Source organism: Pleurodeles waltl, chromosome 9, assembly GCF_031143425.1.
Source record: "Pleurodeles waltl isolate 20211129_DDA chromosome 9, aPleWal1.hap1.20221129, whole genome shotgun sequence".
NCBI lineage: Eukaryota > Metazoa > Chordata > Amphibia > Caudata > Salamandridae > Pleurodeles > Pleurodeles waltl.
The window spans coordinates 754,106,594-754,129,407 of NC_090448.1; the positions used below are offsets into that span (position 1 = coordinate 754,106,594).

The following is a 22,814-nucleotide window of genomic DNA, read 5'->3' on the forward strand; positions in this document are numbered from 1 at the left end:
ACACAAACAAATGCGAGACCCGTTGCATTGAAAATGCTTGTTTTTTTTTGGGCTTGTGCAGGTTAAGTGATTTGCCCAGATTCACAGGACGTTGAGCTCAAGCCTCGATTCCCAGTTTCTAGGGAGGTAAGGCCACACACTGTCTCTCCCTATTGACTGCAGCAATTGATTTATGGCAGGCAAAGGAGAGCAGATACTAATGTATCTCTTGTTTGCTGCTGGCTTCTGGTGGGGCCAGTATGTATTTAGTCAGAATACGGAAAAGACAAATCCCGCTTCCTGTTTCAGACTGATGCTTTTTATGAAGACCTCAATATTTCAGTGTTTGCCATTTGTAAGCATGGCACATAGCGGGTTTTACGGTTACCACATTTAATGATAGCTAAATAAGTTAGCACATAGAATAGTACTTAAATAAGTTACCACATACATTGGTAAATAAATAAGTTACCACATATGATGGTACTTAAATAAGTACCATTATGATTGGGAACAATAAAACCCGTTACTTCCAATGCGTAGAATTCGTAACAACTGTGATATTAAGAGCTTTATAAAAAAGCTTTTTTCTATTCTAAATTTTCAGCATGGGAGAAAATATGCAGCAACCTGATTCCTGCATATTTCTTCTTTCATTCGGCCTTTAAATTAGGGGACAGATTGTGTTTTCTGTAAATAATTTCTGAGCCCCTTCGGCATAAATTGGCATATGTTTATTTCTAAAGCCCCTTCAGAAATGAACAAGGCATTTGAGAAGTACAATACTGCCCTGGCTTACAATACAATAACCTAAATGTGTCATGTAACGGTTTGCGCATCTATATAATGGATATAGTTATTTTTTGCCCTCTTGTCTCCAGAGCAGAGATTGTCCTTTCTCTTTGCCTGAAAAATATGAAAGAACTGCTTTTGGGCAATGGGTTTATAAATCCAAATTGCACACCTATCCCGTGCAGGTGAGGGAGAAAAAAACACTGAAGAGCCCACTTGCAGGTCCTCAGCAACCCCCACAGCCCTTCCAGTCCTCTCGCCTGCCCCAGCCCCTGCAAAGCAAGTGCTAGTAGCTTCCCACCTGGAAGGTTCCAGGGGGCAGGCACGCCTCCTGCTGTGATAGCCAGAGCACCCTATTTTCACTCTTTCTCTGCCATTGAGGCGGCCCAACAATGTGTATATTTGTGTGTGTATATCTATATATAATTCACTTACAAAAACAAAGGTTACAGGGACTTGATAGTTAATCTCACATTTTAAACATAGCAAACCATAGAAATTCACCTGCTACAGTTAGTTATCTCAAAAAATGATAACTCTTGCCCTAAGGTAACTATAACTCGCGCACCCCATGCACAGTTTTTTCATCAAAACGTTTACTACATATATTACACTGATATTATCAGTGATGTTATCAAAGATGTCATGAGTGGCGTAATGTGTGAGGGAAATAGTGCCTGGTGAGGCTGCGAGTTATAGTTACCTTAGGGTATGATTTATAGTTACTTGAGATAACTCTAACTATAACAGTTGAATTTCTGTGGTTTGGTATGTTTAAAATGTGAGCCTAACTATAACGTTCCTGTAACCTTTTGTTTTTAAGTGAATTTACATACTTTACAAATGTTTATTTCCTAACTATAATGCCCCTGGAACCTTTTGTTTTTTCAGTGAATTTCTATGGTTTTTCTAACATAAAGTAATTTTCATTACTATACGTTAATCCAACCAGCGCACAGGCTTCGCAATGCGTGGCGGCGGTAGGCTGTAGGCGGCAGGACCTGGCCTGGGCCAGACCCTGCGGCCAACCTCCCTAACCACCCAACCCCAAGCCGCGGCCTATCTCTCTGGGTGTGAGACTAGGTGTGAGAGGGTGAATCTGGGGGTGAGAGTGGTTGTTAGAGTGTGTGTCTGGGTGTGAGAGTGGGTGCATCAGTGTCTTAGTGGGTGTGTCTGTGTGGGTCTGTGAGTGTGTGTGCAAGGGTTTTAGTTGGTCTGTGGATGGGTGTGTGAGAGTGGGTCTGTGAGTAGGTGCATGAGTGTCTGAGTGCTGTGCGCGTGAGGGTGTGAGTGGGGCTGTGAATGGGCACACAAGATTCTGAATGGGTCTGTGAGCGGGTGAGTGGTTGTCTGAGTGGGTGCCTAAGGGTCTGAGTGGGTGTGTGAGTGGGAGAAAGAGATTGATAAAGACAAATTGAGAGAGAGAGAAAGAGAGCAAGAGAAGTAGTTTTTAGGTTTTGATGAATGATATACTTATCAAATTGAAAATAAAAATGTATTTGTCAATTAAAAAGAGTGAGACCACCTTTCAGTACGAACCTTCAACTTTAACCTTCAAGTTTAAAAGAAATGAAAGTATGGAACTGACCACAGACACACCTGGACTAGAACTCTCAACTTTCAGTGTGAGGGTCTTGGTGACCTTAACCATTATAACACAGATAACTATTTACTCTATTTGAAGTCATTGCCTGGAGTATCTTCCAAGGACTATATTTCTCTCTCCTCCATCTCATTATGATATGGAAAACAGAGAAGAGAGTGTGACCGGACCGTGGGGGCAGCCTGAAGGCCCTCATTGTCCAAGCCGGATCCCCGCATCCTGTGGGAGCCAACATTGTTTCCCCAAGCTGGGAGCTGCTTTTAATAGCAGCTCCTTGCTGGTGGAAGCAATGTTTTCTTCAGGCTTCCCCGCACACATATTTGCGTGCAGGGAAGACAGATGAAAACTCTGCTTTCTGCAAGTCAGAGCTGTTTGACAGCTCTGACTTGCAGAAAGCGGACTTTGTTTGCTTTCGCTTCCAAGCAAAAGCACAAACAGCTATGTCCCGGGGTGGGCACCCCGGGACATAGCAGGAGCCGGCCCTGGGGTGTGGTGGTCCCCTGGGCCATCTGTGGCTCCTTCAGATGGGCCACGCAGCCCCCCACCCATCAACCTTTGTCTTGTGGTGGTGGTGGTCCCTGGGGCTTAGGAGTCCGAAAAGGACCCCTTTACTTTTTTATTGTAGCCCTAGGGATGGAGGTCCCTGGGGCTGCGGGGGGCGTGCCCATCCCACATTGAATTGGATAATAGCACTGGAGAGGTGGTGGTCCTCAGGCTGCAGCAGTTGGGGGAGCCACGTGGCCAACCCGCATTGAATTGGATTTAAGCCCCAGGGAGGTGGTGGCCTCCAGGGCTGCAAGGGGGGCCATGTGGTCCCCTCCCGCATTGAATTGGATTTAAGCCCCAAGGAGGTGGCGGTCCCTGGGGCTGCAGGAGCCCCCTCCCACATAATATTTTTTTCACCCAGGGAGGTAGCGGTCCCCAGGTCAGCCGGGGGGCCGGGTGCCCCCCATCCTGCATGAAAATGGCAATGCCCCCGGGACCTGGTCCACCCGGGGGCTACAGTAAAACAAGTGCAGGAGCCTGTGCTTTTTTTTTTTTTTTTTTTTTGCCAGAACCTTTGGGACCCCAGCACCAGAAATAAGGGGTCAGGGTGCCCTTATCCTAATCCTTTTTGATTTTTTTTTTTTTTACACTTTTTTCTTGGATGTGGCTGACGTTGAATCCCAACATGGCTGCCAACTCTTCCTTGCAGCCAATCAGATCTCAGCACAAGATTGGGATGGTTTGTGGAGTCCTCGCGTTCCTATATATACAAATTTGGATTTTATTTAATTTCTCAAAGACTACTGAACGGATTTACACCAAATAACAAAAACACTTTCTGAACCAGGAGCTACCTTTCTGACGAATTTGGTGTAAATCCGTCCAGTGGCTCAGGCGCTATCGCTGTTCAAAATCCCTATGGCAACATGAATGGTAAAAACACGTTTTGGGACCCCCCCGTTTTTCTTGGCTCCCCGCTTGAAATATCACCCTGAAACTTTCCAGACAGCAGACAAAGGGAGTGTCGTACTTTCTTGGAAAATTTTGTGAAGATTCATCAAACGGCACCAAAGTTATTAGCAAAACAAAACAAAAAAATTCTATAGAAACTAGGCCCTAACTATAAAACTACCTAGTAGGGGCCACCATTAGGTAATATATATAAATATATATATATATATATATATATAAATATATATATATCTGAGATTGAAACGTCCACGAAAAAAACGGCACACCAACTGGCCTTAGGCACAGGCCAATTGGCCTCTGGCCGATTGCCTGCCTTGGCAATCCGAGGCTGCATCCATATGAGCAAGAGATCATCAGTGAGGGTCATACCACTCTACCACGTTTCCACTGCGTCCAGAACCGTTCTACCCAATCTTCAAGTGCATACTTGCCAAGTCTGCCTTCATAGAGCAGAGCTCCCTTGAATAACACTGAAACTCGGAGCATAAAGCTCTGAACCAGAGAGATGAACGCATCTGAAAATACTTGACAAATGTAACATGCCGCCCAAAAAAACAGAATGATAGGACAGAGGTTGGTTGATTGCCAAAACCTCAATCACTGCTTTTAACTCCTGATGTTCCAGGCTGTCCCCCCCAGCCACTGCTGCAATGGTCTCATTGGTAAACATGCTCGTGACACTGGTGTGGTATGCATGTGTTCTTGCATCAGTACGAAGAAAAAAATGAAAACGTCTTAGCCCACAAACATTCTACATAACTAAACTGATAGAAAAAAAAACAATCTGCTTATCTTTAATTGCATGAAATCACCTGCCTTTATTTATGGAAATAACTTCATGCTGGGTGTTTGCTGCGTTCCGCTTTGAATAGTTGGAAATTTGAAGAGTTCTGGATCCATCTCCTACAGATAAACTACGTAGTCCGTTTTGCTGATCTAGGGGGTTGGAATGAACAAGCTCCTCCTCGTTACGGAAGACCTCTCCCTTTCCTGTCCTGCTTTTCCTGCTCCCACAGGCAGCCACACAACTCGTAGGCCAGATGGACTAGGAACAGCTTTCTTCATTGATTATTTTGTGTGTGGTGTAATTGTTTAAAAACAACTGTGGATCCACAGGAAGATAGCAGTTTTAAATTTTTCTGGAGTTTTTCTTATTCTTACAATTTTAACATCATGATGGCCTGGAACCTACGCCCTATAATTGGTGATATTTTAATGCTCTAGGCAGGTATCTGGGATCTCTCGGTTTAGTGCAGTTTGTCCAGTATTTCCAATAGACGTGCAGTCCTTTGACTAAATATTATGTACTTAATTTAAAAAGAGACGTGTAAAGATATTTCTTATTTTGCTAGTGTTGTATTAGTTTTGATTATTTTTCAAATTTACGTTTCTTTTGTTGATGATAATATTACTTCTTTGATGTTAATCTTATTTCAGTGTTCATTCCTTTTTATCGGAATGTTTGGGTATAAGCTCAGTGTATGGGTTGGTGCTGTTCTCATCTCTTCAGGTAGGGTGGCCACCTGTCCAGAATTGTCACGCATCGTCTGTGATTTCAAGTTTAAATTAGTTTTCCGTAATTGCCTTTCCAAGTGATGCTTTTTGAATGTGTTTTTTTCGACTTGGGCATTTGTTTTAATGAGCCCACATCTAGTTACAGTGACTTGATGCCCCTTTTACACTGAACACAGTAACTTCATACCATTCTGAAAGAGCGGAAAAACTGCACATGGAAAAACTTAAATACAGATCTAGCATAGGATGCTGTTTAGTGGTGGCTGGTGAACTAAGAAAAGTAGTGGGCCGTAATTTCCTACCCCACATTTCACCATGCAAGCAAGCATGACTAAACAGTGTTGGCTGGTTTCCTCAAAATATTTTTCTAAAAACGGGGTAAAACTGTAATTTCCAGCACAGGGTGTCTAAGACATTGCCCAAAAGGCCTTTGTTTTAGTAGCTATTTCTAAAGGAGTCCTCAACAGGGAAGGGATATCACTGTAACGTTCATTCTTCGAGTAGATGCCAAGAGGTCACAAGGTATCCTGTGCCAAGCATGATCAGATTATTCACTTCTTGTCACTTTAGAGAATGTAAGATCAAACATCCACAGTTCTCAGCATTCTCTGTTGCAGATAAGCCTCTCTGGAGCCTCAATTTGTATTTTTTATTCTGGTATTCGTAGCTGTCTCTACAATTGCAGGACGACAAGTACCAGAATGGAAACTGAAGAATCTGAAGAAATTGAACTAGACATTTTCCTACCACAGGTGGGAACGAGATAAATCTAAATATGGCGCCTTTCTAGGTCACCTCCTTTAATAACTCCACAAATATAGACTATGCTGTGTTGTCTATTGAATATACCCTTTCATGTAGCGGTCCCTGCTATTAAATTACTTGCGAGGAACTAGAAAATTAACATGTGGCAATAAATAAATAAAATTGCTCTAAATTAAACTACACACACAAGGATCGCATGTTACCAATCAATCCATTAAGGACTTGTTTTACTAAATGACTTTGAAGTCCAATGTAATACATTAAGAACTCATAAAACACACAGCAAAACATGGACCCTTGGCCTTTTGTGTAACTGCAGTGTTTAGTAAATGGATCAGTGGTACTCCTTTTATTGACTCGAAGGATGAATGGCAGATTGATTCATGCCAGTACTTTAACCACCAGTCACATGTCTACATCTATTATTCAGTCCACTGAGCTCTGCTGCCAGGGTGGGGTGGTCAGGGCAGGGTTTTCTCCGGAGCTACATGCCCAGTGGGCAGTCCTTCCAGTGTGGCTATGGCAGAGTCAGTTCTGAACAATCCCTGTCATTAGACTTCTTTTTAAAGTGCATTGGTGTGCATAACCGGTAATCTTGCAGACTTACAGCAGCTCACTGCATACATGCCAGCATTTTAGAAGGTGAGTGAAAGATTTAAAAAATATCAGGAGCATTTATTTCCCATTGACTTCTATTGAAACAGAGGCAATTTCAGGCGGGAGACAGACAAAATAAAGCCACTTTTTTGCTTAAAAATCTGGAGTCTCCCACCTAAAACGGGTTAATTTGAATGTATGTTACTGTTGCAAGGAAATCTCTTCCTTCACCAAAACAGTGGGCACAGGAAGAGCCTTACTTGGTACCAGCTTTAACCAAGCGCTCGTTGACTTCAATAATATATGTTCTTTCATTCCCCTGTCGTTGGTCTACCCCCATTATCACCCCTATAATTTTCCCTGCCCTTTGCTTTTTACTCCCAGAAGTCTTAATTTGAGGCAACATCCCCTAGGTAGGTGTATCAAGCAGGCTTCTGGGGGAGATCTGCTTTCACACTGTAACTATACCTGCGAATAGCCCTCTGTGGGAAGGTGTTTGCTCTTCAGTGCCCAGGATGTTGGTGCCCATTTTGTGTGTGCGAGTTGTATTTTCTAGTCAAGTTCTGAACTGTTAGAATTCACTTGCCTTGCAGACTGTCATCTTGGAGACAGCTTGGCTGCCCCACATGCACATGGCATTAATGTGCTCTGTGCATGCACACAGCCTTCTTGGTATAGCTCTGGGACTTGAAGCCTGCAATGATTGTGTGCGTGCACATAGCCCTTTACAAGAGCCATCTGCTGCCCAAACCCTATAATCTTAGTGTGCTCTCTGCTGACACAGAGCTCTGTGAAAGATGGCTTTGCAGCCAAAGGGCTGAAACGTTAGTGAAATATACCGTGCAGTAAACAAGGAGTAGTGATGTATAGCGCAGGAAATGCACGTACTAGCAGGGAACAGGGACAGATCCTGAAGGGAATGCACACTCCAGGCAGTGATAATTAACATGTGTTATTGCGGCCCAACTCGGTGATACTCGTTTTGTCGGCCTCGGAGTGATGAAAGGCAGATGGAACCCTTCGTGATTCGAATGTGTGACCTTGTTTACTGGAGTGAGTGCATTAGTCCACTGAGCTAGACCAGACGTTGTCAGGAGGTGGTTTGCACTCATAGATCATGTGGGAAGTCCTTCAGCAGAAAGTAGAGAATTATTTGGATGGGAACACACTCCGCAGGACAGACCCTGCAGGGAGTGCACACTGGATGACCCTGCTGAGAAAGCCTGCAGGGACGGAGCATTCTGGTAGAGTGGTGAGAGGGATCTACGTGGAGAGTACACATTCTCCCGGGGAGCTGTGGCAGATCACACAGTGAGTGCACATTCCTGTCTGGAGCTGTGACACATTCTGCATGCACTGCCTTACCGACAAGTAGGGGGATCTGACAGAACCTACATAGGGTGGGCCCCGAGGGAGGGAGTGGCTGTGCGTCCCGCGGGAAACAATGACAGACTCTGCAGGCAGAGAGCAAAAAAAGGGTGAAGGGCTATGGGGACAGCAAATCGGTTATAGTTTAGCTTACTTTGAGAGGTACTTCGTTTGAGCCCGATTCAGTATTGAGCACCATAATATATGGACATTAATGTCACTGGAAAGTTTTCTAAAGCAGCCTGGAAATCACTGGAGTGATTACCGGATACTAACCTTAAAAATATTTGACATAAAATAAATTTGCCCACTGGGTACAAATTCATTCTTTTCATAAAACCTTTTGCCTATTCATGCCAACTAAATGAATTCTCGTATGAGAGGTATTTTAAAGATTTGGCAGAGTACTCATCATGCAAAGCTGGTATTATGTTAAAAGTCACACTGTTCATAAGAACGTGAAGTAGAAATTAATATTTGTGGAAACGTGTTGAATAATTGTCGCTGGTGGAACTGAGCAAAAATGCAATTACCATAGAACATGCACTGCGTTTTCTATGCCTAAAAAGGGAATCAGCCGCACGCCTTTAGCACAGGGCCTTTCTAAAGCCAAAACTAACACTGCCTAGTAAGTAGTTGACAGATCCTTGAGTAGTATCGCATGCCACCGATCAGCAACGTTTGCTAAATCCATCGATGTTGTAAGTAAGATTATATAAGGGTGTCACTAATGTTGCCCGAGTCAGAGTGATGTAAACCGCTTATCCGGCGACCCGACGTGTCAGTTAGTGCGTACTTTCTTGGGGTGATCAACACAAATGTGCCGTGTTTTCTAAATGAAATGTTGATTGAGCTGACGGATCACCTAGCACACAACCCCTCCGACACGTGATTTTTATGCCTTTCTATCAGAACAGGACAAGGGCGTAAGAGGCCGCATTCTTGTTGTAGTTTTTCATTTTTAATCGGAAACATTGCGAAGGTTTTGTGATGTGGAAGCCCTTCACAGCCCTGAAAGGGCAGAGACAGCCAAGAAAGGCTGGATGCCATTGAAGTGGATGGAGCGGATCAGTAGTCCGTACTAGTAGGATTCAGGAGATGAGCCTCGTGCACTGCCACAGAGAAAAGGCACTACCAAGGCCTCAAGGCTCTAACACGTGTAGCGTGACCCACCGTGCTGCTCACAGCTGAGGCTCTGAAATCACATGCACCTTAGAGCCACCCCACGGAGCTGGAGGCTGGTAGAGAGGAGCAGAAGAGTCCATAGCCCCCCCTTTCCCACCTCATCACAGTGGGCGGAGACATTGAAACTTGCTGATCCCACCTGACTGACCGACGAGATGGAAAGGCTGGGGTGTCTGTCCTTGAGTGACACCCAGGCAGCCTCCCACGAGGCTGGAGAATGAAGTGCCTGAGGTTGTTTTCTGTGGATCCTCCAGGAGGATGAGGAGACAGGGAAGGAGGGGCACCTGTGTTCCAAGGCAACAGGAGGGCTGCTCCTGGCTAAGCCCCCCAAATGCTGCAGTGGTGCGTCATACTTGTTTTGCACGTAGGTCTGGCTGTCGACCATTTCTTAGAGCGTGGGATTAGTCAATGGTAGGTTTTTATTTCCATTCACCGTTTATATATTTACAGACAACAAAAGGTAACAAACAGTGGGGGCAGCAGCCACACACCACTAATCAAGAGCTGCTCCTGGACACATTGACTCCAAATACTGTGGCCTGGTGCTAAATGAGTGTTTTTATTTGCCAGAAACCAGTTCTTTGCATACAGATTTATCTAGTGCGTGAATATGGAAAGTAACAATCGTCCCATTCAGTGCTGATGACATGCTCTTCCCCCTGCAAAAGATCTTTGAGGATCACACTAAATAAATCACAGAGCAATGAAACAACACAGCTTTTCTCGATTTCAAGCACATGTGTTTTTAGTGCATTGATTTTCTAGATGGTGAACGTCCAAGACTGCATGATGTATGGCAGTGCTTCAGTGTGCCAGAGATGAACAGCACTTCTAAATTCAGTGTTGTAGTGTTAATGCCTAAATGAATGCACATGTTTTGGTTCTGGTTTTTTATAGCTTGCAGATACATTGAATTATTGATATAATTCCATGTGGTTGTTTTCTTTTTAAAAAAGAGATGTTCTGTTTAAACCTACAATTGTCAGTGTATTGGCAGAGCGTGTTTTAGACATACTTAGAAAGCATCTTCTTATTAATACCTTTTTTTGAGCTACATAAGGAGGAAGATGCCACAGCCTCAGTCTGTGTTGACAAGCCCTCTGACCCTTCTTTTCAACTGTTTTCTTCCAGCCAACAAAATAGATTTCTGGTTATTTTTTAAAAAAAGAAGCTTAAATCCTTCTCCATCCCCATACATCCCATGACGGTCTAGCATTTGAATGTTAATTTATCTGCCTGGAGCTGGGGTACACTTTAAAGATGGCAGAGGGTCTTCTGCTGAATAGGGGAGCGTGGTCTGTGTTGCCTATTGCATGCTTTTATTTCAAAGGGTTTGCCTGTGTCGAGCAGATTTTGATTGCAGAACAGCTAGACAAGTAAACACGTGGTTTCTTTTAGCTCATCCATAAAGCCAAACTCTTGTACTGGAAAATGGTGACTTGGTAGAAGTCCCCTTGCACATAACAAATCCGTAGGTTACTGTGTCTTGTAAATATGCACATTGAGAGTTTGGCATACTTCAAGTTTATAGTTAAGTAATTTCCGAGTAACGTAGAGATTATCTCCCAGACAGCTGACATACAAACGAGCCTTTTGCCTTCCTTACTTTGTCTCCCAAGCCTCAAGCCTTAAGAGTTGCCTGAATGCCAGCCAGCAGTAACTGGATCCAGCTGCTTGCTCCTGCGAATGTGAGGCAGGCTAGTTACCATGCCTTTGTCAGTAAAAATCTAGATCCCCCTGAGGAGAGCAGTGAATTCATCCACAAATCAGGCTACCTCTGGTCCTCACCCCATCCATTTTAGTTGAGATCTGAGTTTCTGTCCGGCTTATTGCTCTTCCAATTCTTTTTACTGGGGTATTATTTTGTTGTTTTGCTTTATTGAGAGGCATGTTGAGAAACTGACAACTGGTTTTATTGGCCGTGAATTTTGCATTCATAAACTTTTCTAAGGCATCTGTGTATTTTCGTGGCAGGATATCATGCCCTTACCGTTTAACGGCAGTTACTGTCTCTAACCATGGAGGTCAAAGGCACGGAGTAGTCAGTGAGGTTTACATAAACATTGTATGCACAGACCGCTGTCGCCCTCATTCACAGCTCTGTCCCACGTGAATATTTTCAGTTGTGTGGTGAGTATAGGCTTCCAAAAATAAAATTGAGGATGGTTTTATTCTCTTGAAACGCCCAATGGATTTCCTCAGAAAAAATGTCACCTTGGCCCCCACTCTTGCTGAGGTACTGGCAAGCTTCCTGCATAAGCCTGTTCAAGGCTTTTATGGGATATGCTTGTAAGATCTTCATATTAACAGCCACGTTTCAAGAAAGCTGCTGCCCTTGATGACACTGTTTTTGCTTGTTAAGTTGCCGTCCAGCCACTGTTATCTAAGACGCCTTCTAAGTACTTCATGACTGTCCAGGACTAACCGGACATGCCGCATAAGGCATCCCTTACAACTCAATACTACTAAACATTCATGGGAAGATACTGAGAATGTTAGCAGAACACAAGGTTATTTTGAAGTCTGGGGAAAGCTCCTGACCCGGAAAGCCCCACAGGGCGAACTGTGTGTCAAGTAACCATTCAGTAACAGGCTGGTACTGGACAAATTGAAGCACTCTACGTAAAGCACTGGGATTTCAGACCAGTATAGCTGTATTAAAAGCATGTGTTTTCTCCTACATTATTGTAACAACATTAAGGACAAAATCATAGATATATGTTTTTCGTCTTCTCCTGTGTATGTCAACTGGATACCTTTGCCACTCACATACAGCAGTGGAAATCGCCACTAACCAAATAAACTTTCGAGAATACACCAGACATGGGAGAGCCTCTCCCTATGGCCCTACACTAAAGTGCTGAAGTGCAATCTACCAAAAGATGAAATGCTGATGGTAAAATATGTTCGGTACTGGTGTGATACTCCCTGAGTCACATTGTTATTACAAATTCAAATTATTTTATGGTTCTCTGCATTTGCAATAAGAAATACCTAAAAATACATACGTACAAAATGATTAGAAAATAGTACAACATATCAATAAATATTTAAAACAGTACACGATACTTATAACATTACACAATTAAAATCAGTTACATTCCCATTTCTAAATCAAAATCCAAGCACTCCAAATAAACTTGGAAACTGCATGGTAAATCTCCGAGTTATCAGTGCTGTAACAGAGAGCAAAAGTGTCCATTTCGCTATAAATATTGAAACTGTAAAATAAAGGAGAAAGCCATTTCATGTGAGCACTTGCTACATTTGGACAAAATAGCATGAAGTGGGCAATGGTCTCAATTTCACCACAAGCACAATCACATACTGCGCCAATTCCCTTGGGCTTGCTCCATTTAGCTACGTAAGCCATCAAAGGGAGGATCCTTCGTGGAATTTTATGTATAAAGAATGCCATATCTCTGGGTAAATGACATCCAAATAGGGTTCAAAACCAATAATAGATTTATGCTTTAGATACCAGGATCCTCTTCGTACTTGGATCAAATATCATTTGATTCTTATATTACCAATAGGCATCCTCTACCTTACTTATAGTTTCCCCCATTAATCACTGTGGGATTCTCGAATATGATGTCAAGGTTCAGCTCCTTTAATGTACTACAAATGTGCTTCAGGTCTGAGTAGGAAACAAAAACATGGGGGCACACTAGACTCTCAAGGGGGGACTACACCGCCCAGACTGCACTCTGGCCCCAGGAGGCGACCATTTCCTTGCTACAGATGCTCTCCCTCGCCAGCAACGATTGCTGTAAAGCACCTGGGAGCACACCGCAGCGCAGGACATGCTAGACTCTCAAGGGGGGACTTCACCTCCCAGAATGCACTCTGGCCTCATGAGGCAGCCATTTCCTTGCCACAGCTGCTCACACTCGACATCAACGAGCGCTATAAAGCGGCAGGGAGCATTCCGCAGTGAGGGACGTGCCCGGGCAAAGCCCGGACTAAGGCTGGGCCCGTCCGAGCTCGTCATCGGCCGAAAGAGGCTGGGCCACCCAACTGACATCTGGAAAAAGCAGGGTGAGCGCTAACTTCAAATATCCCTATCAAATCATTGCTGGAGGGGGTTTTCTGACTCACCCTCCCAAAGCTGTAACTGTCTAGCGCTTGAGAAGTACATTGGGTGGAAAATGGTTACTGGATAAATTGGCAGGATGGGCAGGAAGACGACTCTGCAGAAGGGTGAAGAATCAGTAGGGGGGCACCAAATTCAACTTTAGACTCCTTTCTAGCCTGAGCAGTTGGGGTAGTATCAAGGAGATAGATTTGTCAGAGAGACGCCTTTCATGGGAAATGAGTGACTGGCAGCGAGCATCAGCTAATGATGAGGCTTATGAGCTTTCTGATAATGAAGATGGTCGGGCTGTGGTACACTGGGTAGAATTGGTTAATTCACCTCTGGCATCAGCTGGAAATAATGTTGTGGAGGATCCCCCAAGAAAGTGCAAGTTTTTTTTGTCTGACTCCCCTCCTGGCTTTAGTAACTCTCCACTCAAGAGGAGGAAACCTGAGAAAAAACCTGGGAGAAAACCCACAGTGGCACTTTCTGAAAATCTGAACTGCTCTGGTACCCAGGAAGGTACTCACGCCAGTCAGTGTCAAGTGTCCGGCTTTGAGAATCTCTTGGTAAAATTCAAGGAGATGGTTGAGGCATACCTGTTGCCGGTAAATGAGAAATTGCAGGCCTTGGAAGCAGCAGATTCTCTGTTGTATTCCAGGGGGGTTCCAGTACAGCACCAAATAAAGTCTGGGACTTTGGATTTTGAATGCTATAGCCCTATCCTGGAAATGGAAACCCTGCTGGATGAAAACCCAGCAATTCAGGAAAGTGTTACCTAGCAGTCCCCACACCATCCAAATACAGGCAACCTTGAAAAGCATATAAAGACTGCCCTGGTGAATTTGTGTCGAACTGCTGGGGAATCTAGTAGAAATGGTATTAGAGGGAGATCCGGGAGCCGGACTGGAGAGAATGCAGTGACGGTTTAAAAGCGGAAGAGGGGTCAAAATTTGCACTGTTGTAATGGTCTCCCACTCGCCCGTTTGGAGCTTCCACTTGACTGTGCCCCCTATGTGGTAATACTTACAAATGTTCCATCATTAGCGCCGGGTGTAAGCGAATCCACTCCGGTTGTAAGCGAACAAGCCAGGACATTGGCTGAGAAAAAACTGTGATTTTAACTGCAAGGACATTACGGATATTTTATTTGTTAGACGGATTGGGTGGGTAGGCCCCCTGGAAAAGGAAGGACAAGAGGACTTGTATTATAGTGAACTGTAGATAACCAGATCTAGCCCAAGGTTGGCTCTCGTCATGATACACTGATCCCCAGGCGAGTGAAAAGGTTGGTTTGGCCCCTTTAGGCTTCTTTTATTGGCACATCCCTCCCTTAGATGGTTTCTGAGGCAGGGGCCTTCCCAAACTGCAGGTGGGTTGGCAATCACTTGGAGTGGAAAATAGATTTATTGTAGTCTCAGACCTGGAGGAGAATGATTGACGGTATGAGGGGGTGCATCCGTTAACACAGGAGGTAAAAGAGAAGTTAGTTTCATGGAGGTTGCCTATTACAACCCCTGGTTTGGGACGGTTGGGTGAGGTGTCTACCCTGGCTCAGCTAATCTCTTGGAATGTGGTAGGTTATGATGCTAAGCTGCAAGATGGGCAATGAGTAAAGTTTATTTCAGGCTATGATTTTATTTTACTTCAGAAAACCTGGTCAGAAGGTGCCGCGGTATGGGATGGATTCCAAAGGTTTGCCGTTCCGGCTGAACAGGTGCCTGGTTTTCACCCCAAAGAGGGTTTAGTCACCCTGGTTCGCATCTCTAAGATTGCTAGACCGTATCAGATTAATTGTAGGTATCAGGAGCTCCTCATCATTTGGGTGGTTTGCCCAAATAAATATAAAGTCCATTTCTACAATGCCGTATGGGATTCTGGTTGCCAAATCAGTGTCCTTTTCTCAGTGTTGCAGATACTGAAGGGAAGGTTGGAGGCCTGTGGTATGGAATTCCATGCAATTGTATCTGGAGACTTTAATGCAAAGTTAGTTTGAGTGGGATTATGGTGTCCCTGCACCTGAGGATATATAGGATGCGAGGGGAAAGTCCCTTATTAATGGGTTACAGAGCCTGGGTTTGCAGAATACTTTTGACCTAGAATCTGCATGTGAAAATCAGGTACCAACTTTTGTGGGGAGAGGGGCTGGGTCGATAATTGATTATATCTGTATGTCCCTTTCAGTTAGAAATCTGATCCAGCATGGAGAGGTGAAAAGGCAGCACTTTAGTGATCACAACCCCCTCACGGTCTCCCTAAACTTTCCATGCAACATGTGCACATCAGTGATTGGTGGGCCAGTAGGTTTGAGAATAAAGGGTCAGGGCAGGAGAATAGTTTGGAGACAGGTGAGCATCCCACAGGTAGTGAAGAGGGTGGTGAGCCAAAATTGAAATCTGATAATAGGGATTCTTTTGGCTGAATCCCCCTCACCTGGGGAAGTGATTGATGCTGCGAATACAGTAAATGACGCCATCAAGGAATTCATGACCAAAAATGAAGAGACCATTCCTAAGCATCAGAGAGGATGGTATAGCAAACCCTGTTATGTGGCGAGGGAAACCCGGAAGAGGGCATTGAAGGCACAGCCCAGGGATAAGGCCTATGTGAGTAGTGTACAGTCTCAGTATAAATCTGCTCTGAAGGAAAGAAAACAGCAGCTCAAGGAGCAGGCTAGAGAGGGTTTGGAGCTTACGTCACACACTAAAACTCAAGCCTGTTATGGAAGATAGTTAACAGGGGTATCTTTGAGACAGAAACATCAGAAGGGCTGAGCTGCAATATTCCTCTTGACATGTGGGTGAGTCATTTTTGCAGGGTTTTCCTGGGAAGACCTCAAGGGGAGGAAAGGGATGAGCTGGCAGGTCATACCTCAAATTTGGCCATTAGATTCACACTTGATGAGGTGTTGGCAGCTCTACAGGACAACTCAGGCCACAAAGCGCTGGGCCCAGATGCGATCCCAGTGGACCTATATAAAAGTGATACTCCGTTGTGGGCACCTGTAATGCTAAATGTCTTAAATGCAGCAATGAGTGCAGAAGTCCCTGCCTCCTGGGAATCTACGTGTATCGTCCCCGTGTTCAAAAAGGGAAACTGGAGTGATCCCAAATCCTACCGCCCGATCTCACTCTTAAACTCCTCAGTGACAATATTGGGACAAATTGTTTTATGGCGTATTGAGGAATGGATGAGAGAGCATGATGTGTTGAGTAAGGTGCAGTATGGTTTTAGGGAAGGGCTGGGGACTCAGGAGCAATGTTTGAGTTTGCTCATGTTGATTGGTAAATACACCCAGACGAAGAAGGGTACCCTGTATCTTGCGTTTATTGATCTTAGCTGTGCTTTTGACAAAGTAAACAGCAGCAAGTCATGGTAACGTTTAACCTCGATGGGTTTGGGGCCCCCAAATTGTGGAATTGCTCTGATACTTACTCTCTGGGACAAACGCAACCGTGAGATATGGGACTCAAAGGGAATGCATGGAACGTTTTAATTTTAAGAGGTGTGAAACAGGGGTGTGTTTTGGCCCCCACCCTGTTTCTTTTATATACAAATGGTTTGCATAATTATATGGTGGAACGATGTAAAGATGTTCTTATAATAAATGGTAATAGTTTGCCAGCTGTGATGTATGTTGATGATGCGGTGCTTATGGCCCTTACTATAAATGGTCTCTGTGAGATGGTTAAGGCGTATGGTAATTGTATGGCTGATTTAGACTTAGAGGTTCACAGCAGTAAGTCCCATTTTATGGTCTGTGGCAAGCCACTGACCAAAGCGGGTGATTTGAAGATTAACGACCAAATCATCAGCCATGTGCAGGAATTTCCTTAACTAGGGCTAACTTTTGATGAAAAAGGAACACGGAATCCCTGCAGTTCACGGCGATGTGTGCGTTTTAATGCCACTGTAGGAGCTTCTTTTGAGTTTGCCGTAAGAGTAGGAAATAAACGTATTCAGCCTCTGCTTGAAGTGTATAGACGCAAATGCCTCCCGGTTCTTATATATAGGGCACCACTCTGGGGCTATTCGGGTAACACGGTTCCCCAGATAGAGGAAAATTGCTTCTGCAGAAGGTTATTGGGCGTGGGGCAAAATATTTCCGGGTTTTGCCTACACGAGGAATTGAATTTGGAGTTCCTGGAGGATGGGATTAAGATTGCACCCCTTATGCTATAGATTTCCATCTGGTCAAATGATTGAGCCTCCCTAAATAGGGAAATGCTGCCTGACTGCTTGGCATGTGTTCAAGCTCTGGATATCCCCTGGTTGGCATATTTAAAAGAGGTCGCCACATCCCTTGGTCACCCAGAAATTTTTTCTGCCCCACAGTGTTTAATACGTACTGATAAACGATGAGCAAAGGAGAACCTTTTTAAAATTCTGGGAGAAAAAAGGAAGGCAGAGGTATTAAGGAAACCTATGGGTATGGATTTCTTAATGCTATGGGGCAAGTGGATCCAGAGCTGTATCTTTTGATGGTACTAAATGTGTGGGAAAGGTCACTCATTGCTCGCTTCCGATTAGGAGTAATTAGAAGTAATTTGTGCTTCCCGCTTGGCCAGTACGATTTGAAATCCATACAAACTTGCCTATGTGATGGGGTGTCCTTACATTCTGTAATACATTTTACCAGGTTTTGTGAGTTTTATGCACCGTTTATACAAAGATTTTTACTCCCCCTACTGGGGAAAAAAGGGTTTTGTGCAGTACCGCCCAGCATATTTGTGGTTGTGTATGGTCCCGGATATGTTGGTGTGTTGGGGCGTGGGGTCCTTCTTAAAAGGAGCTATAAGTAGGCAGAACAGTGTAAATTCCTTTCAATTATTAAATATTTGATTTTTTAAAATTTTGACTGTAAATGAAATTGGAAGCTTTTAACATTTTAAATATTCTTTTTTTAATGTTTTGTATTTTATATGTTATTTATGTATGTGATTTATGGTTAATATTACATAACCGAATAAAGAATTGGATTGGAAACAAAAACATGATTTTCTCCAGGGTGCTACCGTGGAAAACCTAATACAAGTTAGTTAAAAAGAACCAGAAACCCCAGTAGATGAAAGAAACCAAATGCAATACACGGGCGAGTTTAAAGGATCTGGAGCAGCCTTTAAGAATATATTGGTAATTGTTTATGTACCATCCTATTCAGTCGATCTTCTTAGGCGCACTTACGCTTGTCGTCACTGGGTGGCAGCATTATACAAAGCAAGCAAAACTAGATGCAGCTCTGAAGCTGCGAAACCAGGGTTACAGGTTATTTTCAAGTCAGACTCCTGCCTCTTAAATTTAGTTCTGATAAAAAGTTATTATTGAGAGTCATTTACAGACAATCTGTTAACGTTTTACCCAGTAAATCTGCGTAAATACGTCCCTCAGCCGAACCTATTCTTTCAGCTTACAAAGCAGTGGTTCCTCTATTGCTGCTTTAATGGGTCATTGGTGCTAAGTATAGAATCAAGGTTTGATTGGGGTAATCTTGAGGGTAAAAGTCTTAAATGTTTTAGACTTTCCTCCTACAGTACGCTTCAAGATTAAGAATTGAAAGTAAACTGACGTCCTGGTACATCATTGTATCCTCATTAAGTTTTACGTTTTTGTCAGAACCACATATCCTATAAAATAAAGGTGTCTACGATATGTACAAAAGAAATCTGTAATGGCAAAAGAATGTGGGCAGGACAAGTGAGGGAATGTTTGCAAACTCTCGCTTAATATTTTAATATACCGGGTTTCTAAATGTGATGCCCCTTTATTAATATCCAGAAGGGAATTACAGGAAAGATGTGCCTTTGAGTCAAGGAGGAGACATATGGATTGTCTGAGTGCTAAGAACTCTACCCTCCCCCTTATAGACTCCTGGAAAAATGGCACCTGCGTTTCCAATATACCGAGCCCGGCAATGGTGCTAGCAATCCTAAAATTTCGCTTAGGACAGAATTCGGCTTTTGCACTGGCCGGGAGAAAGTTAAATACTCGAGATGTAGCCAGGAGCCGTAACTGTGGCTTAGGTGCTAGTAATTCTCAAGTACACGTATTAATGGATTGTTTGTACTTTTTTATCTTTTAAATTTAGCAATTTTAAAACTATTTTTTAAGAAATACGCAATTGTTTCTAGGATGAATGCGACATGACTTCAAATTCTCTCATGTAACTTGTGCCATATGAAGGTTTTATTCGTTTTAAATAGGAGAGAGGGATGTGAAATGAATTTGTAAAACTAGTTGTTTTTAAAAGTGTGTGTACTGAACAGTTAGAAACACTGAATGGTTCAAATAAACATGTTTTAATACTACTACTGCGCAAACCGAGGTTTCGTAAAATTACATGTCCTCGGTGTATTGGTTTATCTATTAGATATTTTTTAAATTCATCAGAACTCTTTAGGGAATCGGGACTCATCTTTAAGATTTACATAGTATTGGTGATTCCGTTTTGCTTCGGTTTAGTGCGATGATCGGACAGGGAACTTCCTCATCGCCTGTGTGCATGAAGCTCAGGCGTCCCTGCTCCTCGCCGCCTCACCCGCGAGCCTGATATGTGTTGACACAGCATTTGCTACCATTGTTCGCCTTTCGTGACCAGTCACTGTCTGTCTTTTCAGGACCCCAAGATCCGGGATGTGCTGGGATTCTCGAGTCCCGAGACCAGGCCTGAGGACAAGTTGGTGACGGTGGTGTATGGCCCGGACATGGTGAATATCAGCTTCCTGAACTTCATGGCGGTGCAGGAGGACACTGCTAAGGTGAGCACTCCCTGGAGACCCAAGTGACTGTTCCTGTGGTATCCCTGCTTAAAAACCATTAGATTTCGGCCTTCAGTCCGCGGTTTTAACTTTCTCTTTCAAGTTCCCGCTTAATATGCCCAGCCGCTGTGCGCTTTAGCGAGCTCAGAACGTGCTGTTTTCGCATTACTGTACTTCTATGAAAACGGCCCTCCAGCCCTCCCCGCAATTTATGAGGAATGGTATCTTCCATGCCCCTAGCACCTGCGTGTGCGCGTGTCTGTATGAGTAAGAGATATCAAACCATAGACCTTAAAATCAGGTTTATTGTATTTTAATAGTACTTATATAGTGCTTACTACCCCTGACGAGGCGTCAAAGCGTTTTTCGGTTTATACTTTCCATGTCCAAATCTCATTACATCAGAGGTGTCCTGAAGGTGGAATTCCACAGTATATGTAATACAGTAATGCTTTATTGGCATTGCTGAACGAACAAGTCTAACAAAAGACACCCATACTTGAGTAATGGGGGAAATGTAGATTTTCCTAGTAGATTATGACTGAAAGTCTTAATTTTATTAAAGACACGGAGGCGAGTATTATGCTTCTCTAACTTGCTTTAATTTTAATAGCAGCAGTCAAGAAGACTACAACTCCCAAAAGGCTTTGTACAGAGAAGCCAATGGGAGAGAAAAACGTAATGAAAACTGCACCAATCAGAACAATGGAAGCTATGTATCCACTAAGCTTGACTGCGACCAGCCGTTTTCCTTGATGCGAGAAGGCTAGTAATTACGAGAAAACAACGGGAAAATTGCCAAGATTATAGCAATTGCTAGAGTCAAAGAACAAAAGTCCTGGATCAGTTCCAGACACAAACGCAGTGAAGAAGATATCCGGTAGGGAGGAGAGGTACTGCCTCGGAAAGGATCCGACTGTCCAGCCGATATGCTCATGTCCAACAAAACCACCTTCTGATCAGGTAGAAGTTTGAGCTGGAGTGGAGGTTGCTGCAGGGAAGGGAAAAAACAAGAGAAAATCAGAAATATCTCCTTGTTGAGGCGGGATAATACTCGCCTCCGTGTCTTTAATAAAATTAAGACTTTCCGTCATAATCTACTAGGAAAATCTACATTTTATGTCGAGAACGGAGGCTCATATTATGCTATTTTAAAGCATATTAATCACTATTGACGTAGCAGTATGAACTGGTTTACAATAAAATGTCCTGAAAACATTATCATTGGACCAATCAGCAGATCTCAGAATGTCCTCTAACCTGGATCCAACCCAAAAGGCCTTGGAAGTCATGGCCGCTCTAACTGAGTGAGCTCCAAATATGGAGGTATCAATACCCGCAAGGGACATCACCCAACGAACCCATCTGGCTAGAGTCGCAGCAGACACGGGATTGTGTGGTTTTTGGAAAGAAATTAACAGTTGGGAAACAGAGGACTTTCTGAAATTAGCTGTACGTTCTTCGTAACATTTGAGACATTGTCCTACACATAGCTTAGGTTGATCAGGAAAATATGGGTAAAAGACTGTACGTAAGTTCGTTTTGGTGCGTTTAGTAATGGAAAATAGTACCCCTGTAGGGGCAAGCTGTCGAGAAGTAACATCAAGTGCTCTAACATCCGATAAGTGCTTAATAGAAACTAAGCAAAGCAACATAGTAAGTTTTGCTGAAAGCATTTTTAAAGACAAGTCAGAATTATCCTGCCAAGACAGAAACAAATTCAAAACCACATTGACATCCCATAACTTTGAATATTTAGGTAGTGGAGGAATTGAACATTTTACTCCCTTTAACAGCCGGCAAAGTAGAGGGTGTTCACCCACCGGTTTTCCGTTGACATGAGTGTGATGAATGGAAATAGCAGACCTATACAAATTAATTGTCCTGTAAGACTTACCTGCACTAGCTTGCACAGCCAGAAAGGTAATTACATAATTTATATCTGCTGAAATGGGATCGAGGTCCCTTCCCATACACCAGCTAGACCAAAGAGACCAGGCGGAAGAATATGCTTTTCTGATGCCGGGAGACCAGGCTTTATTGATGAAGTCAGTAGCTTCATCCGAAATTGGGATGGTAGATGGGGAAGATACCTTCCAACCTGAAAGGGTGAGTGTCTTATTGAGAACCAAGGGATGAGGATTCCCTAAGGGATCCAGCAGAAGGGAGGGAAAAGAGGGGAGAAGGAAGGGAAAATCGATTGCCAATTCCAAGAGAGGAGGAAACCAAATTTGAGATTGCCAAAATGGTACCACCAAGACCAGAGTTGCCTTCTGACGTCTGACTTGGGCCTGAACTCTGGTGATCATAATAAAAGGAGGAAAAGCGTAATTTATCGTCTGTGACCAATCCTGAAGAAAAGCATCGGAGGCCAATGCCGAAGGATCTGGACGCCAACTGAAAAAGAAGGGGAGTTGGGCGTTGAGGCGAGAGGCAAAGAGGTCTATACTGAAGGGGCCCCATTTGTGGAGGATAGACTGAAAGACTGAGGGGTGAAGTTTCCAATCGCTGTAATCTCTGAGGAAGCGAGAATGCCAGTCCGCCGTTTGGTTGAGGGAGCCCGGAAGATATTCCGCCGTGAGAGATATTTTGTTGTCCAAACAATATTCCCAAAGGCTTTTTGCCAGGTCTGCTAACGGCTTCTGGTTCCTCCTAGATGGTTTATGTATCGGACAGCCGAAACATTGTCCATGCGGAGGAGGATGGTGCACTGAACCCT

At 43.7% G+C, this 22,814-nt stretch overlaps 1 protein-coding gene across 1 annotated transcript in view; it reads left to right on the forward strand.

The window, feature by feature from the left end:
• Positions 1-22,814, forward strand: part of PLCB3 (phospholipase C beta 3) — a 550,119-nt gene that overhangs the window by 299,663 nt on the left and 227,642 nt on the right. The window contains exon 4 of the mRNA XM_069207906.1: positions 19,955-20,095. Coding sequence (XP_069064007.1) covers positions 19,955-20,095 — 141 coding nt within the window. The remainder of the gene's footprint in view (positions 1-19,954; positions 20,096-22,814) is intronic.